This window comes from Camelus dromedarius, chromosome 22 (assembly GCF_036321535.1).
Source record: "Camelus dromedarius isolate mCamDro1 chromosome 22, mCamDro1.pat, whole genome shotgun sequence".
NCBI lineage: Eukaryota > Metazoa > Chordata > Mammalia > Artiodactyla > Camelidae > Camelus > Camelus dromedarius.
In genome coordinates, this window is record NC_087457.1 from 27,381,874 (window position 1) to 27,401,686 (window position 19,813).

Here is a 19,813-nt window from a genome sequence, read left to right on the forward strand (position 1 = left end):
AGAACAAATATGTAATGATTCTCGCTGTGACACAGTGAGTTAGTGAGACTGATAAAGGACTGCATGCTGATAGCACGTTGTGGTCTCAAATCTATTACACTTTTGAATTGATGTGCTATTATCTTTGGACAGCTTTCACACTAGGAGGTGATCCCAGCAAGAAAAATGTCTTAAATGAAAAGCTTATAAACAAGATACCTTTCACTGCTGTTACCTGAATTAATATGAGCTATTAGGTGGTTGTACTAAAAGAGATTGGAGACAAAAATTGTTTTTATAGTATTTTACAAAAAACTTGCAAGATGAATGTATTAATAATTATACATTTTAGCAATTGCTACTGAATCAGTTTGTAATTATACTGAATGTACGGATGGTCTGTGTGCATTACAGGTTAATTGGTCTCGGAAAATTGGGATGCAAAATTCTAGAGTGTATTAAGGTGACTTGTGGGAAATATACCTCAGTGAATTCTTTGCTGTTTTTCACATTTACTTTTCAGTCTTAAGTATGTGAGAGACATATAATATAAAATTTAAGTATAACCACACCTGTATAAAATATACATGGCTACAATAGGAAACAAAATACAAAATACAAAATATGTTCACTGTGACTTGTTTTAATACATGTCTGTAATCAAGCACCAAGTCAGGTTACAGAATTTGGAAGCATTAAGAACTGAGCAATAGGATTAAATATGCAGATTAAAAAAAAATTATCAAGATGGCTAAAATAGCTTAGACGCCTCTGTTTTACATTTGGGTTATTTTAATGGTGTGGCCATGGCATCAAATGCACAAATCTACGTCAGACAGTTTCTTACATGTTTTAAGATATCAGTAACACTACAGTTGGCAGTTATTACAAACTAAATATATTAAAATTAAAATGGAAATGAAAAAGAACATCTTAAAATTCCTATGTGCTATTTGAACAAGACTTAATCTATTTAATTATTAATTCATTTAATTATTGATGGCTTAAAATTGTTCAGCAAAGCTCTTTCTATAAATTTGAGGAGGAAGTACGATTGAGTTAGAGAAGAATTTCAGGTGGCAATGTACGTTTACAAAGAATAAAAGAATTTCAGGGTTGTTAGATGTTGAAGGTATCCTGGCCAATCAGATGTGTGACCATGAGCAACAAGTATTTAACAAAAAAAAAAGAATTTAAATATTATTTACCTCATTTCATCCTTCTAATGTTTAGTTTTGTATATGAATGATAACATCTGAAGGTTAGTATGTTGTTACAACTGTATAACCTAGTAATAAATACATATATTTTGGAGTTGAATGCTTTTTTTTAACCCCCTTTCAGGTGACCTTGGGCAGCTCACTGAATCTCCATGGGCCTTAAAAAGAAGGTAAGGTTAGATACTCTCTAAGAGCAATTCCACTTCTGAAATTTGTTCTAGAGTGTAGTGCAGCTTTGTCAAAAGCAGTCACCCCTTTTCCAAGTCCTCTGTAATAAACTTGAGTTCTCCATAGAGATAAATTGTAAGACTTTCATAAATATTGGCTGAATAAATGAACACAATCAGGCATGACTTTATTTCCCTCCATATTATCACTGTTAGCTTTTTCTAAAACAAACCCTGTCTTTGAAAATTTACTTCACAGTTTATCTCCGCTAGGAAGTCACCCCAATTAAACTGAGACAGTGATTATTCTCACTGTAATAAAATGCCTTGCCCCGAAGCTGAAACAGCTACCTAGCTGCTCACAGGAATTAATCAACATGTAAGTCCTTGGTAGTTGTCGTTGCCTTTACCAGGTCTTTACTACCTTGGTAGCTGTTATGTACCTTCTAAATACAAACTCGACTGCTTTACTTTCAAATGTACAGCATAAGGAAGGAATAAAGAGAAGCAAATAGACTGAAGGGCTGGGTACTTTACATATGACATTCATATGAAGCCTTATTAAATCTTTGCGAGGTATCATCAAACCCATTTTATGAAAAAACAAGGTAGAAATGTATGAGTAGTTAGCCCAGGGTTATCTAGCTAGTAGGATGTTGAGATTTTTAAACCAGATCTGGCTTCTAGTACACCATGACCACATCCTGCATATCCGTGCAGGATGTAACTGGAATAAGATGAATTCTGGTGGTAGTATTTCAAGTGGTTCAGAATACCAGGTGAGATGCTAAGAAGTCACAAAGAGGGTCACGGCAGATTCAGAAGGGTTATCAAACAGAATTTATTAAACTTACTTGGTTAATTGCATGTCCAAGAATTTAATCTTACTGGCCAAGAAGAAAAGGTTCTGAGAACGGTATAACAGAACACAGGCTCAGCTTTGAAATTAAAGGAGAAAGAAAGAAAAGAGGTGGAAGTTTCTCAAGGCAAAGTGAAGAAACACAGGAAAAGACAAGCAACTGTCTTTGATAGGATATATATTAATTGGGGATGAACCAGAGGATGAAATTCTAGAGAGAAACAGAGTTTTAAATCTGGATAATAAATTCTAGGAAGAGATAAAATCAATGTGCACTAATGATGTTAAGCAGAGATCACACACAGACTCACACACACTCATGCAAAATCAAGGAAAGAGGATTGAAACATATTTTCACAGACCATATTAGTGAAGAGCAGAAGAATTAAAACTAACCTCCAAAAACCGTTGCTGAGGAAGAAGAGAGGTGCCTCGAAACGAAATGGTCACATTCAGAAAAAGATAATGATTAAATCACAGTCATTAGCTATGACCAGAGTTACGGCACAGGTGACCTTTTACTTTGATCATGTTCAGAGCAGTGACTAGATGTGTGTTAGAAGTAATTACGAATTCATTTCCCTAGGTACTATGGAAATTAAGGTTATCCCGTATGAATATTTTATACAGATTGCTGGTTACCTGAAACCAAACATTATCAGACTACGTAGTATTTGCAATTTCTGCTTTCAAAAATCATTTAAGGCCTATAGCAAATGATTAATGCATACTTTCCTGGTGTCTTAATTGCTGTTAAAAAAAAAAAACTGGTTCACCTCAATTAAACAAAATAACGCTTCTCCTCTATTGTACAGTAACTTCATTCAAAAGATACCTGAAGCTTAAAAAACCTTAAATACAAGCTGGGTTCTACACCTTCTGACTGATGTGAAGACAATGCATCTATCAAGCCTTTTACAGATCCACTGCAAACATTTACTACTTTAGTTAATTAAATGTTTCACGGGTTTGAATAGTTGCTTTTCATTATAATTTGAAGATTTTTTTCTTCTTCTCAAGAACAAAATTAACAGATGTGGGGTTCCGACCTGCACAAATTTATCTACTTTTTGTTGAATGACAAGAATAGTGTAAAAAAACCCAAAAAACCAAAAAACCAAGAAATTTTAGTCTGGTGAAACTATGGTTTAGACTTGGACTGCCTTACACATAAAGATAAATTAGCAATATTCCAGTAAAGACAAATATGTTCCTCATTCTTGGAGAGAAGAGAGCTACTTAATGATAAAAGATATTTGTTCAACTGTTAACCAGTTAGTTTGTCTTACCCTAAGCAATGGTTGGCATTACTCTTATCATTCGGACATATTTTTAAAAAATTTATGGAGCACCTATCATGTCATAGGTGTTTTGTTCACATCATTTCATTTAATACAACACTATTTTTGAGAAGGTATTATTGCGTTGGAAATTGATCTCAGATTTAAATAATTTGTAGATGATTATATAACTAGTTTAAATGATGGATCTAGGATTAAAAATCAGATTGCAGAGCACATGCCCTTCTCATGATGCTAAACTGTGTTTATATCCCTGCCAGATCTACTGGGCTTTATTCAGGAATATACATCAATATTGACTCCTGGGAATGACCTTCATTTTAGAGCCACTATTCAGTCCACAGCCTACTTCCTCATTTTAAGCACTGGCATGATGACCGCTAACAACCAAGCTGAGGCTGTAGCATTACAAATGGTTAACAGGAATCATCCACTTAAAAATATTATGATTTTGCTTTCATTTATCTTAGTAATCATCTTTGAATCTTTATCCCATACTTTATTGTAGAATGAGGAAGGAATTCTCTCTTTCAGCATGAGAGAATTGTTTTGGAAACCAAGTGGTAATGCTGCCGGACACACATGGCTGTTCATCCTTTAAATTCAGGATCGGATTTTATCTTTAACATTTTTAGTTAATATGTGATTTACCTTTAACATTTTACATTTAAGAAATCAAATGTGAACTTTTCTAAAAAAAAAAAAAAAAAGTGTCATTCAATATGCTGGCTTCACTATATGCCCCCTCTTGTTGTCTTGATATTGTAAGAAGAAAATCAAGACAAATATCTTCTGTATCATTTGAGGAGGTACATATTTTGGGGGCTGACAGATGAGCTTTCTGTGAAGGGGTTGACAATGGGTTAAGTACTTGCTACAAGTTGGCAGCAGAAACTAGAAAATTTTAAAGCGGGAGTCTCACCTGTATTCAGTCCGTGGCTGAGTTCCTACTACCTCTCACTTCCTCTCCATCTTACTGTTTGCTTTAGGTGTAAACTAATATGAACTTATAACTTTACTCTTGGGAATAAAACGTGATAGGGCAACCACATGTCCCTCTTAGGCCTGTAGTCCCAGTGTGACTGTTCACACTCCTGTTTCACACTCGCACTGGGTGCTGATCAATTACAGGGTCCCAGGAGGACACAGGCACTGAATCAGGACTACAGCAGCTTCTTGAGCTCTCCTCCTCTCACTGCGACAGAAGTTTTTAAGCCACAAGTTGAAACAAGTCTTAAGTAGAAACACCTCCGAGCAAATCCCCATTCATCACATACCCCCTTCCTCTTCCCTCCCATCACTCCTACCGCTGCCCCCTCCGGCCCTCTACAGGCCTTTTAACAAACGCCGTAAGATGCTGAAGGTGAACTATGTCAAGAGATCTGGAACCCATTCGATTATTTACTACTCATTAGTTTATAATCTTAGACGAGTTTAGTTTTTTTTTTTTTAACAAATGGAGATGGCGAGACTCTCAAAGATTAAGAATTTCTTAGCCTTGGCCCAGGTTCAATTTTGAAGTTTATGTCCAGTAACCTTAGCTTCTTCATTTTTGCCTCTCTTGGCTGTATTCTGTGATTTTTTCTCTTTTCCCACAGGTGCCCCTTGGGTTTCCTCAAACTACCTTTAACAAAAGGATGCGCCTAAGTCAGTAAACTCCAGTCAGCGGGCTACTTTGCCAGGGCTATTCTACTGACGGCTCTACCTTTAATAATGAAAGATCTCACTCCTTACTACCTTGCTAAAGGTAGCTGCTTATAAGCCACGAAGTGCAGGCTGCGGCCTAGACTTCTTAACTGGCAAGGCTGACTCAGACCTGATTATTGTCTTGCCTTTCCCTCAGAACCTTTTACAGTGAAGATAAAAGAAGGAAAAAAAAATAAAAAAGAACACCTGAGTTTAGTAAATCATACTTCCGTTTAGGTATTTTTTTTAAAGATATCACAATTGATCTCACATTATAGCAGCCCGAGACATCTCGATACGTAAATTAAAAATGCAATAATGAAAAGATAATTTAATATGCAGTTTCATACATTAATAATTAGCAAAGCATTACTGAACTACAAGGTAAAAAGCTATGGGAACATTAACTAATGAACTATCAATGCCAAAAAAGACTTCATAATAAAACAAGACTTTAATAAATCTTTTATTAAATAGCTGCAAATGAACGACTTAGTTAACATCTAATAGGTAACTAACTACTAAGCTACTTAATTCACATATATAAACGAGGAACTTGCAGGCAATTAACTTTACAATTGCTGAAGGTCAGGCTGCTCAGTGAGAGTCTCTGTCCTACACCTTTAAGTGCTGTTGCTCTCCTGGGTCAAGTGTAAGCTTTTCTCCAGCTCCTCTAAGTTCTGGTAGCGGCTATTATTATGTACGGAAGCAGCTGAGTTATAAAATAAACAAAGCATGAGCTACAGCCTATCAGATGCTCTAAAAATGAATTATACAAAGTCCAAGAAATAACTCAAAGAAAAGGAATCTTAAGAAAAATTCTAAGCAAGTATCAGTGTGACATCTAAACCCTGATTGTTATTTTCAGGCGATGATGATATAATAAGAATTTGCTGATAAACTACAAATACTTGTTTGGATCTTGACATGATTGGGGATCTGAAACTCACTGGAGACTGGCGGCCAGAACTGCTCTATTTACTGAGTAGAAATGTATAGTACATGGTAAGATTGTCTCCAGCAGCAGCAAATGTTAAATTCATTAGAGAAAGGAAATAAACACCTATGGAGGCAAGAAACTGCTGGTGGAAAATCAAATGCTTTTTAAGAAATCAAAATGAAAGCTACGTTCAAGCAGGTAGGACAAGTCTTTTCTGTCTTCTCCACCAAGTTTATGTGCAAATTACTGAGATTTTCATGGATAATTATGTCACTCGTAACCGCCTATGATCAGTGTATGCTGAAAGGAGAAAAGAGGAAGAGACGGGAAATACAGAGGCTTTTCTCTAAGCATAGCTGAATTTCATCCTTTGTATCTCATATGCTTTAAAGACAGTCTCAGAAAAAGGAGAATCAGTCAGATGAGTGTATGTATAAATAGCAATAATTGCCAAAGATGAAACTCTACCCTAAATGAAAAAAATAGTTAAAGGCAGGCACAAGTCTGGATGAAGCTGTTCATATCGTTGAAACCCGGCCTGAGAATCATACTCAATAGGGACTCTTAACTGAAAAAGGAAAAAATCAATGATAAATAAGACTGGTTCTTCACCTCAAGAGTTCCAACCAAGTGAGACTATTAAAGAAACCACAGTAGCACTATGTCAGTTCAGTGTGAAATTTTCGCACCACTGCCCAGGTGGATTCACTGAGTACCTGCCAGTGGAAATGCCATTTCTTTTGATTAGTTATATTGTAAGATGTGAACATTGGAAAAGGCGAAAATAACAAAATTATACTACAGATTAAAAAATTTTACCATGATATATAATTTTTAGATTCATTATATTCTCTTCCTCTATGTGTGAGAGAGTATTGGCTGGTAGGTTTCCTTTCCATGTCAATTCATGAAGCTATGAAATGTAACTCCATTGATGGTGCTCTAATGGGATTGCTTTGAAATGGAATTTCAAATGGCATGGCTTTGAAATCGCCGTGAGAGTGATTTCTTATATGGTCTGAATTTAGAGAAATCAGCTACAATTTCACATATAGCTACTGTGGGTTGTCTTCTAAACAGTTACCTTCTTTCCTAACTTCCCACCAACAAATTTCATTACTACAATATGAGGAATAACAAGAACACATCTTTTCTTTCCCCTAAATTATTCCAAATTATTGCACTAAAAGACAGGGCTTCCAGGAACACCAACCCTCCCATTGACAACTTCCAGTTTTTGAGGCTTTTGTGCTAAACAGCACATCCCTAAAATTAAACACATTTCTGATGACCTAACTTGGCATATTTCATAAATATTTGTCAAAACAATTATTGTCAACGACAATGCAATTATCCATATTCAATTTGATGACTCAACTGGAAAATTACTCTTTTCCTAATAAAATTTTTTTCCAAATGACAATAGTGGATCAGTGTTGATTAGTTGTTCAGTGTGTGCTAATTAATTACACTGGGTAAATTTAGCTCTGTGCTAATAATCTCAGGGAAAAAAACCCCAAACCCCTGTGCACATGACTCTTTGTCTGGAAATGGAGAAATGTGCTGTTTGCCGACTTCTCTTGTACCTTCTCTATCTAATTTCTCCCAGAAGAGAGCTCAATAATACAAAGGAAACAATAAACCCCAACTACTTTTGGCTGACACCATAGATAAAAAGATAAGGGTTCTTCGGAACCTTGTTCTTAGGTCAAGAGTAAAAGAAAAGAGAGAGAGATTTTTATTGTTGGCAGCTAACTGTGAGGATCTCTTGTGAGCTCCTCCTCAGGGCAGATTGGTTTAGATCATGCACTTAATGGCACAAAAAAAAAAAAAAAAAAAAAAAGCAGCAATTTATTCATTGTGAGACCCGTTTCTTCATCCAGAAGCTAATTTAAATGCTAGCTTTAGCCAAGGGCTCTACAGAGCAGGGCATGTGGGGTGAACACTCTGCCAGGAGGTCCAGAGTCCTCTGTTTGGCTTTATGTGGTGATGGTTCTTTTCCTCTGAACCTTCTGGAAGCTTAGGGAAGGAATAAATATGAACAGGAATGTCAGGGGAACTTTGCTGTAGAGCTGCCAACAGGAGACCAGTGACAAGGACGCCACACTTTCTGTTGGCGCAATACATCATCTAAAGGAGACACTGACTGTTGAGGTTCCGGCCAAAGGAAGAAGGTAAAATTCTTTTGTACCTGGAGATATTTAAAAATGAAATGGATTAGCTCAAAATAGCTCTTACTGGCTTATACTTTGGTATCAGAAGGCTGCTAACTGGGCTAACCTTTGCCAGAAGTCGTAATTTTTAAGAAGCTCACCGAAACACCAGTATGTGTCAGAGCAGGAGCCCTGAGCTGGAGAAGTCTCTGGAAAGGAAGACTGAGGACCCCACAGGCCATCATGTGGAAATGGGACAAAATGATTTTGTACACTTCCAGACTACCAACTGCATGATGGCGACCAGAGGATGGAAACTTCAGGAATGGAGTTTCATTTCATCGTAAAGATGAATTTCCTAATAGAACATTCTAAGCATGAAAAGGAATAATGCTGGAAGGAACTTTATTTTTTTTAATTTTTATGTTTTCATGTATCATTTATTTATTATTTTTTGTTTTTCTTGGGGGGAAGGTAATTAGGTTTATTAATTTAATGGAGGTACTGGGGATTGAACCCAGGACCTGTGGCATGCTAAGCATGTGCTCTACCACTGAGCTATACCCTCCCCCTGGAAGGAACTTTAGAGAGTAGGTCCCATCTCCCTCGTGTAGCAAGAAACAAAACCGTCCTTAACAAATGGTCATCTGAACTTGTCAACTGGATAAAGAAGATGTGGTACATTCGTACAATGGAACACTACTCAGCCATAAAAAAGAATAAAATAATGCCATTTGCAGCAGTATGGATGGACCTGAAGACTGTCATTCAAAGTGAAGTGGGCCAGAAAGAGAAAGAAAAATGCCATTTGACGTCATTTATATGAAGAATCTAAAAAGTAGTAACAATAATAATAAGGATACAAATGAACTAATTATTATTTTGATTTCTTGAATACGTGTAAGTACATTTGACTGTCCTTTAGGATTGGATTACCGCATTCTGTTGATTCTTATTTTGTAGTTGGCTTTATTCCATTGATAACTACATAAGTTTAAAAAAGCTAAAGATCTAATCTGTTCTTAGAAACAATAATTAGTACACATGTGAAAACTAAAAAAATGTGCAGTGTACTGTTTATATGTATTTACATGCAATATAATGTGTATGTGCAGTCTAACTGTAATAATTCTACATAATAAAACTGGAAAATAAATGGTCATCCGAACTTGTGCTTAAGTATCACACGTGGGAGACCACTATGATTTCATGATGTAATGGGCAAAATGTGGTCTGCGGAAGCAGGGATGTCTAGAACCAAGCAGAAGCTTGACGTGTTCACTGAATCATGGGACTGAGAATCACATTTACATGTCCACCCTTTTCTCCACATGCCTAATCATCTGCAGATAAGAAAAGCCATGGTAATGAGGGAACGTTTCACTGAAGCCGTTTATTCTCATCTCTTGCAGGCGACGACATGTGTGAAAAGGATGGGAAAGTTCACCGGCCCAGCAACTGTAAGAGTGCCAACAACCTGGAACTGTTCCGAGGGAAGACAAAGCAGAGAGTCTGTAAGAACGGTAAACTCTTGCTGAGGCAAGGGCTGGACTAGTTACCTGTCAACTTCAGACGTTATGAAAAGAATATGGCTCGTTGACTACTTTCAGCTATGCATCCCCCGTGCAGGCACACTGTGTGCTCCCGACAACCAGATACTCTGCAAGTCTCACGTCAGCACTCACCTGCTTTCCAGTGGTACATTACTGCCAAGGACCCAGCTGTCCTGCAGCTGGACGGACTCGGGTGTGGTTTGCAGCTCGGCGGGCAAAGCAGCCGGCGGGGCCGGACTCTGGTTCCTTCTATTGGTCAGGGAGTTTCTATTGAGAGAAGTGATGGATGGATGATGCTGTGCAGAGTGTTGCTTATGGGAAGGTGGCAAAGGCTGCAGGGTGGACTGGCCTTGGTTATTTGCAGGTTGCTCTGAAAAAAGAAAAGAAAACTCATGATATATATATGTATGTGTACATACACATCTATACACACTACCAATTTCTTGGGGATCCACTGCAGATGAATTAGAATTAAAAACTGCATATAAATCTATAACCTAATATATTTGCATATTATTCTATTAAGCGGGTGTTCAGTGACATTCTCTAAGAGCAAGTTTACCCTTGATACACAAAGTTCTAATTAATATACAACAGATGGTAAAATTGCTTTTGGTTTTAATTTGTTTCAGATTTTTTTTTCATCTGGTTTTATTAACACCTACAGAAAACAGCATCTGACAGCTCCCCTAATGTGCCTTTAGATTTCAGCTTTTTTTAACAAACCAACCCTGAAATTAAATGGGTAATTTCAGCAGAACACAAAGGTTCTGGAAATGCATATAATCCCTATAATTATTTAATGGAGTTTTTTTAAGCTTTATTTAACTGCAATAAATTATTACAAGCTAGTTGCTAAACAGCAGTAGACGACTCTAGTTTAGTGCATTTCAAATAAGGCAGATCTGCACTATGATCTACTAATAGATGCTAAGTATTCTTTAGCAGAAGGTCACTCTGTGAAGCAGATGTTGTTTCATGGATATTTACCAGACTGAATCACATCTGATTACAACGTCAGAAGACTCATATACTTAATGACCATTACATCCATTAGAACACACACAGAACAGATTTTCCAATTTCACAGTATGCTGTATAACTACATTTTCGAGTAAGTCATAGGTGACCAGAGCGACTCATGCCTCTATGTCGATGGTACGAATATTTTGTACGACACCAGAATCATCAGGGATCCAGTGACTTCAAAATATAAACACAACAGTAGGTAGTAACCAGGAAAAAAATTCCCCAAAGCTAGTAAGTCATAAGTTAAACTACACAAATTAATGTAACATCTGACACCCACTTTTCAATCTCATTACCTAGCTCTGGACATGCTAGAATTCACAAATACTACATTCTAGCAAACAGACAGATGACTCCTTAATTTAATGCTAAACTTATTATGGTTCCGCGCAAATAAGATGTCAATTTTTGACTAACTGCAGGTCAAAGTGCAATATAATTTTAAAGTGATGTTATTAAATCGTGCTATTAATATAAATGCATGTATTAAAAGAGAATAGGAAACACAGAGACTATCTTTCATCTACAATGTGAACTCCAGCAGTGACTGTTAAGCCAAATAATACAGTCTAACATTTGAAATTCTGATGGCAGGAAATGAATACATGATATGTAATAGTTTGAATACATATTGTCAAACCTCTTTACAGGGTACAACAATTAAAAGAACTCCTTCCTTAGCATATAATGTCAGTAATTACAGCATGTTTCCAGGGGTTTCTAATAATCCACATCATATTAAGAATGAATAATTTCTTACTCTTGAACTGAAGGACACCTAAATCTCTGAAACAGAGCTGCTCCCTTGCACAGTCTCTACTCTTAAAGGTTCTCATGGTAGAAACTACAGAAATCTTACTTGGTCCACTGTTTTGCTGCTCATGAAAAATGACAGGTGGCTAAATCTCAGTTAAATTGAAATTAACCTTCGAAAGAATGGCAGGGTTTAAACAGCACATACAGTTTTAATTGTCAGAAAAAAAGAAAATTCATGGAAGATTTATTATTCAGGTATCATATAACTAATTAGCTTTGTTGTTCCCGGCATCAGTGCATATGATTACAATCTCTACAGATGTCTTTAAGGAACATTTCAAGAAGCCATTTATAGAATGATATAATCAGCTGCCTGTTAGGAGAGCTCCAACTAGGTTGATATCAATGAAATAGAAACAAAGAGAGAAAAAAAGAGAAACATTTCAAAAGGAAGAGTATCAAGAGTGTGCCTCAAAAGAAACAGAGGAATGGAGCAGATGACTCCCATGTTTTTAAGCACAGCTCCATGGAAGAACGGTACTGTGTTATAGACACGTTCTACAGAATACATTACATACTAGACATTACACTATGTAGAGAAAAGAGCGGTGCAGTAGAAGTCAGAATGCCCTATTTGATTCCTAACTGTCCCAGGCATCATGACAGTGAGCCTCAGTTTTCTCATCTGTAATGCAGGAATATTGCCCCATCCAGGTATTATTGCAGTCTAAGGATTCAATGAAATGCACTCATTCATTCACTTATTCACATACTTAGTTATTTATCCCACAAACATCTGTCAAGCTCCTACGTTCCAAGGATCTGCTGAGTCAGTAACAGGTGGAAAGCATTGTGTAAACGGTAAAGCATTATACATATTGAGATTGTTATTGAAAAATTAAAAGATTTTAAGATCTATTATCATCATCTATTCCAATATGTTGAATTTAAGATTCTTATCCCTAAAACAAATCAAAAATATAAAGAGTGCATTAAAAACTTCCATTTAAGTTTTCAAAAGTAATTAGTTCTGGGCATATAATCCAAAAAAGATGAAAACACTGATTTGAAAAGATACATGTACCCCAATGTTCATGGCAGCACTATTTACAAATGATGATTAGTTTAAAAAGATGTGATACACACACACAATGGAATACTACTCAGCCATAAAAAGAATGAAGTATTGCCACTTGCAGCAACATAGATGGACCTAGAGAATATCATACTAAATGACGTAAATCAGACAAAGACAAATGGTACCACTTATTCATAGAATCTAAAAAATAATACAAATGAATCTATATACAAAGCAGAAACAGACTCACAACTAGAGAAATCAAACTTATGGCTATGAAAATGGGAAAAGGAAGGGGGATAAACGAGGAGTATGAGATAAATAGATACAAACTACTAAACAAAACAGATAACGAAAAAGGATTTACTGTATAACACAGATAACTATATCCAACATCTTGTAATAACCTACAATGGAAAAGAATTTGAAAAAGTATATATATAACTGAATCACTTTGCCATACACCTGAAAGTAACAGAATGTTGTAAATCAACTATACTTCAATAAAAAACTGCTGAAAAAAATTATTAATTCCGCTGTGGCTTTCTCTAGACTCATTCATCTAGCAAGTATGTATTAAGGATGTACAACGTGCAAAACATTGTGCAAAGATCCTTGCTCTTTCCAGCTGTCTATGAGGTTATTTCAGCACAGTTTGTTCTGCCTGCTGGGACCTCTTTGGATCTGACTACCAAATCAGGACTCCAAGCAATAAAACAAATCCAGGTAATCAGAGCTAAGTTCAATCTAAAATTTGATGGAACAGAGTAAGTGCAGGGTCTGAGGGAAATGGGATGGATGGCCAGAAATGTAAATTCTGCAGCAGACCACAAACAGAAGCAAAATCCGAGGATTCGGCTGGAGGTCAGCGCTAGTCCTAGAGACCCCGGCTCCCAGGGTGTGAGAGCGAGCTGGAGGATGCATTTCTCCAGGCCAGCTTATTTCAACATAAAGTTTACAAAGTATAAGAGGATGAAATAAAATTTAACATAGTCAGGGAGGAAGATGGAGTAAAAGAAAACCGAAAGTGGGAAAGGTAAGATAAAGCCAGACATGAGGTGAGTGGACAGAACGCCTGCCGTCTAGTTCCGTATATTTGTAAAGCAGGATGCAAATCCGGCTCTAAATTACCTTGTTGCAAGCACAAGAGATAAATGATGAATTACATGATTTGGAGTGTTTTTGAGATCAGAAAGTTTGCTTAAGTACTAAGAATACAGAGAGCATTCTTTTTCAAGTCCTCCTAGGGACACAGATGAAGATCCAGGGAAAGGTTCGTGGCCAGGGTTCAAAATGGGCCAAGGAAACAGACAGCAGGGTTTAGACGTGGAGACCAGCACTTAGAATCTAAAACAGGTAGGCAGAGCCACAGAAGAACAACCAAAACATCAACTGCAGCCTTTGCTTTAAGACTCCTAAAAATATGCGGAATGACTGGTGACATCTATGCACGTACTTGACCTTGCCGGGGGGGGGGGGGGGGTCATCTCATCCAGGCAGCGTACCATGTAATTCACCACAGAAACCGGTTTTTTGTAATATTTCTTTTGAACCATGGCAGATGTTCTAATATTTAAAATCTACCTTTAAAGATGTGTAAGTAATGCAAAGATTACATAAAATACAGAAGAATATAAAAAAATTACAAACATATAAGATGTGAAAATACATAAAATATATATTACAGTTTGCCAAATATAGTATATATATATATATATTCCTTATTTTTTAAAGCTTATAATGAGAAATGCTCCACATTAGATATTTTAAAAGAGATACAAATTATTTTTCCAAGTATTCTTCCCTACCCTTTTTAAAAAAATGAAATTCCTGGCACTCTTCTTACTAGAAACTATATATTATACCTAACTAGTGCTGTTCCTTTCAGCCTGGCTTTCCTTGTTCCAGTTGCTGCTGCTCATATAACTTTCATGACAGCCCTATAGTGGCTTGTTTTTATTTGACAAACGGAACACAAATGAGAGCACACATCTGTTCAAATTCACATTATATTAATAAATATTAGATAGACAAGACTTGCTCCCTTTGCTCGGCTCTTTGCCACCAAAGGATTGAGCTCTGCAACAGAGCACTGAAAGCTGTCATGTTAGACCTCTCAGCACCGGGGAGGAGCCCGGATCACGGGAGACACAGGAAGGTGTGCTGTTAGACCACGAAAGCTGTTTGATAATGGAGTCGATTCCAGTTTTTTCAATGTATAGAACCCAATTCCATGCAAATGTAAGGCATATTAACTGAGCTCTACCGGGGGAAGAAAATAAACTTTTGGCAACTTTCTTGGATAGCAACTCTGCTGCACGGATCAGTGAGGTGGAGGGGGCCAGAGAGACAAATGCCAATAAATATGGGATATTTACATGTCATGAGACACGTATTTTTTTCCGTGGGATATGTTCTCGAATAAGTTACATTTCTCTCTGAGCTTCATTTATTTTATAGTGCTTACTAAAGGATCTAAAAGATACAGTGCCTGGCATACAGTAAGCACTAAATGGCAACTTATTAATGGTAGGGGAGAAATAACTAGCTATGAGGCAGGACATCGCAAGGAAAAACAAAGGAATTGAAGAGCCTTGTCGACAACCAATACCCTTATCACAAGAAGTAAGAACACGCTATCGAATATGTCTGAAGAGGAAACGTCTTTCCTTTCACAGGCTACAAAGCAACAATCAGAAACGTCTTAGGAATCAGAAATAAACTCCTGCCTTGCCAGTTCCCAGGAAAGAGGGAATCTGATCTCATAGTCATGAAGTGCGGCTGAGTCTCTCTCTCTCCTCTAGTATGACCACAGAATCATGTCAAGAATTAAAAAAAAAAAAAAAAAGAACACCTGGTGTTTTGTTTTTTTTTTTAACCTACCTGGGCATGTTTGCTGGTTTGAATTCTTTTTTTTTTTTTTTTTTAAATTAAAAGCCACTACCGGCAGCTTCCCAATTGTGTTTGGAATTCAGTCTCACTCTCTCTGGTTTACAGCCTTGGGCTGTGGTCTTTGGGGAGCAGAGTGGAAATGGACTTTCAAACAGGAAAGCTGGGAGACAAAATAATAGCTGCTGGGAGACAGGGGATACCTTTGTGTGCGTGCGTGTCCGCACCTGCTCGCGTGTCCGCACCTGCACTCGCGCCCCTGCCCAGGCGGCAGGGAGGGGCCGGTGGCTGCGAGAGCAGAGGTGAGGAGGGGAATGGGGCTGGCACTCACTGTGGGCAGCTCCTCCCAAGGCTTTGTCCCTCCCACTGCTTCCCTTTTCTGTCCTTTTCTTCCTCCCCTGCTACTCAGTTGTGGGCTGGCTACCCATGTCCCTAGGGAAGAAATGCTCTATTTTGGAAGGGAGCTAGAAGCTAGAGGCTGACAGCTGTGCTCCTTTTGAATAAATGCCGGCAGTCTGAGTAGAGCCTGCTAACAAAAGAGAAATGAGTGATGGAGGAGGGAGGGATGGACAGAGAGGGGTGAGGGAGGTGGGGGGAGTCGGAAGAGAGGGGTTAAGGTGGGGGTGGTGGAGAGAAATATGGAAGAACAGAAACATTTAAGTATTTACTGCTGTTTATGTCCCCTTTTTTGGAAAACAGTAAAATAATGATACGAACAAAAGAACATGTGAAAAAAAAACCCTTTCCCCTAATATAAATTGAAATTATTCTATATCTTGATTTGCAATGGGGCATTCTTTCATTCTTTCACAGAAAAGGGAAATCAGCCTATAGAACAGAAACATTTTAAACTTTATCAAACTACTAAAGAACCAGAGAAGCATTCTTCCCATGGCTTGAGGACTCTTGGACACCAAAGGCAGCAAGGTGAATATAGGAATAAGGTCTGGTCTGCCTCCTAGGAGTTTACAACAAGATTCAAAGGCCCCCTGTTGAATTAGACAAACAGTTAGAAGGCGCCAAGCCCATTTACTGGGGATTAAGAAAGGTGGCGTTAAAGCCTGTTTCTCTATCACAAAATTCATTCTTTCTCTCTTTACTTCCAGGCTATATCTTGACTTTCTCCCACGTGTTTCAAACAAGACTGAAGCCTTCTCCTCAACTGACCTCTTTCTTAAAACAAGTCACCAAAACAAGATGTATAAAACACTATGCTGTTGTATATTTTAATTACCATATTAATTTTTTAATTGAAGTGTAGTTGATTTACAATATTGCATTAGTTTCAGGTGTACAGTATAGTGATTCGAGGTTTTTTGGTAAGTTATATTCCATTATAAGTTATTACAAGACATTGGGTAAATCCTTGTGGTTTACCTACTGTATAAATAGTAGTTTACATCTGTTAATCCCAAATTTCTAATTTATCCCTCTCTGCCCCCCTTCCCTTTTGATAACCATAAGATTGTTTTCTATGTCTGTGAGCCTGTTTCTGTTTTATAAATAAGTTTACTTGTATCATTTTTTCAGATTCCACAAATAAGTGATATCATATATCTGTCTCTCTCTGTCCAATTTACTTCACTTAGTATGATGATGTCTAGGTCTATCCATGCTGCTGCAAATGGCTATACAGCATCCTTTTTTAAGGCTGAGTAACATTCCATTGTATATATACATATACCACATCTTCTTATATAAGCCAATTATCTGTTGATGGGCACTTGGGTTGCTTCCACATCTTGCTATTGTAAATAGTGCTGCTAGTGACCAGAGCTTGGAGTGAATGTTCTAAGTAAAGTAGGATCAAGTCAGTTAGCTTTTGTGTTTGGATTTAGCTTACTCTTTTGTTCCATTATCAACTGACTCAATGGCCTTATGGAAATTGCTTTCCCTTGATTTCTAAAACATTTAGGAAACAACACCTCCCTCATCTGGCTACATCTCAGGAGCTACTGGGAAGGGTGTATAACAAATTCAAAATATTTTATGGCACAATTATATTAGAAGTCTCTCCTTTGCTCAGAAAATATCACGTATACTGCAGACATTTAGTTGACATTACTTCCCTATGAAGAAAAAAATTAAGTAGCAAGAATTTTCCTTATAAATGCGGAAAGTCTGAGTTAAAGAAACATGTGTTCTTAGTCAGACCACAACTCAGTGGAGGCCATATTGAGTGAACATATTTATACAGTCAGGATGCTTTCTTCTCCTCCGCTTTCCCACCCTGCCCCCTCCAGGGACATATAATAATAAGATAACCACCTAAAATGGTATAGTGGAAATTGGAAAAGAGAAACCTCACCTCACTCAGAAAATCACTTGCACATAAACTTGCTCCTCTGGCTTATTGTTTTATCTAGTGATTCTCACATAAGCCAAGTGTTTGAAAGTGAACTGTCCATTTACATACCTCTGCAAGCCTTTGGTTAAAATACGGCACTGTATTATAAAACTTGTCACCACAGATTATGTCACTTACACATTTCTGACAGTTGCATGCAAATCAAATGAAAATTTAAAATGTGCTGTAAAAACCGTACAACACTATATAAGTCAACAATATTGTTTTTATCACCTTCATCATGAGACAGTTGATCGTAAGGCTATTTCTATAAAAACATTTGTGTATAAAAAACCTTAAGAATAAATAAGAAGACATAAAAGGAAGACTTGTACTGGCCAGAGGGTATTATTTAAGTGAGCACAGATGAACCGATTTACTGTCCTTACTGAGTCAGAATTTGGTTGTTTCTTTAGGATCATTTCTTGGAATGTGGATTAGAAGAAATCATGTATGAATCTTTAAACCTTTGCATTCTTTTTCCTTTGACAGTCCATTGTACTTACTATTTCAGACAATGTGGCAACTCAGATTATCTGCCAACTTCCTTATTATAAAATACCCAGAATAGCTGGGTAAAATATAAAAAACAATACCTACTTGGATTAATTCATTTAGTATATCTATTGTTGAACATTTGCTAGGCTCTGTTCTAGGCACTGGGATGCAGCAGTGAACAAAGCAGCCAACAGTCTCCGGCCACCAGTGGAACTTGCACTTAACATGAATACACATGAATGAGAAAGAAAGGATGGGCCAGAAACAGAGGGGAGAGAAAAACTGCTTAGAGCACATGAGCTGACACCGTAGCTTCACTGAGGAGAACTGCCAGTCTCTGTAATATTTAATGTACAAGGAAGAGTCAAGAATTCATGCCTCAGCCCCTACTGAGACCCCCTACATCTGGCCAGAACCCTTAACGTGCTATACTCTCAGTCTAAGAATAGACTTAGAAAGCCTTCGTATTGCAGAAAGGACATTAAGGAATCTTCCTGTGTCATCTTGAGCCCAGAGGGGGATGAAGACAATTCCTGAAAATTTCAACCACTGGCCTGGGCTTTCCTGGAGTTGGAGTATAAGGTTGAAACTTTCACTATCAACATAGGTCTGGAATCCAAGTCACGAAATTAATATTAAAAGTGGTGCCTTGAGGCACCTAGAAGAAGAAAATGCAAAAACTTCTTTAGACGAATATGTGCTCAAACCAAGTCACTACAGACGTCCTCAGATAAAACCCGACTTTCAATGAATTTACAGACTAAAATTACAGAAGTTAAGGGGATCTACCTTGAGTCAAAAATCTATAGAGAAAACAAGATGTAAGAATTTATTTCCCCCCAAAACTTCAGAAAATATAGCCATCAGGTAAAACTATGTTTAGAATGATTACAGATTCAAAAGAAATTAAGAACCTAAGAACAAGACATTATGAAAAAAGAAGAGGTAGTTAAAAAAAAAGGTAGAATATGTATGCAGCCACTGAAATTAGAAACTTATTGGATGGTTTAAAAAGTGTATTAGACGTAACTGTAGAGAGTACCAGTGAGTTGGAAAAGAGATTGGGGAAAATTGCTCAGATGGCATGAAAAAGACCAAGAGTGTTTAAATATGAAAGAATAATTCAGAGACATAAAAGACAGGATGAAAGAAAGCTCAGTAGCCATTCAGTGAGAGTTCCAGAAGGCAAGAACAGAATTTTCTTTGGAGCTACCTAAACAGCTTTCTACAGAGTTCCTAATACCACACGTCCGGCTGTCAAATTATACAGAATATTAACTTACTCATCTCTTTTGCATTTCATAGGAATTAACTCTGCTATTCTCTCTTTTTTTTTTATTGGATAACAGCTTTTGGGG

At 37.2% G+C, this 19,813-nt stretch overlaps 1 protein-coding gene across 5 annotated transcripts in view; it reads right to left on the bottom strand.

Moving 5' to 3' along the window:
• TENM3 (teneurin transmembrane protein 3) overlaps positions 1–19,813 on the bottom strand; it is a 2,090,952-nt gene that overhangs the window by 147,714 nt on the left and 1,923,425 nt on the right. For all 5 annotated transcript variants that reach the window (XM_064477579.1, XM_064477578.1, XM_064477577.1 and 2 more), the window contains one exon: positions 9,991–10,228. In XM_064477579.1, coding sequence (XP_064333649.1) covers positions 9,991–10,228 — 238 coding nt within the window. The remainder of the gene's footprint in view (positions 1–9,990; positions 10,229–19,813) is intronic.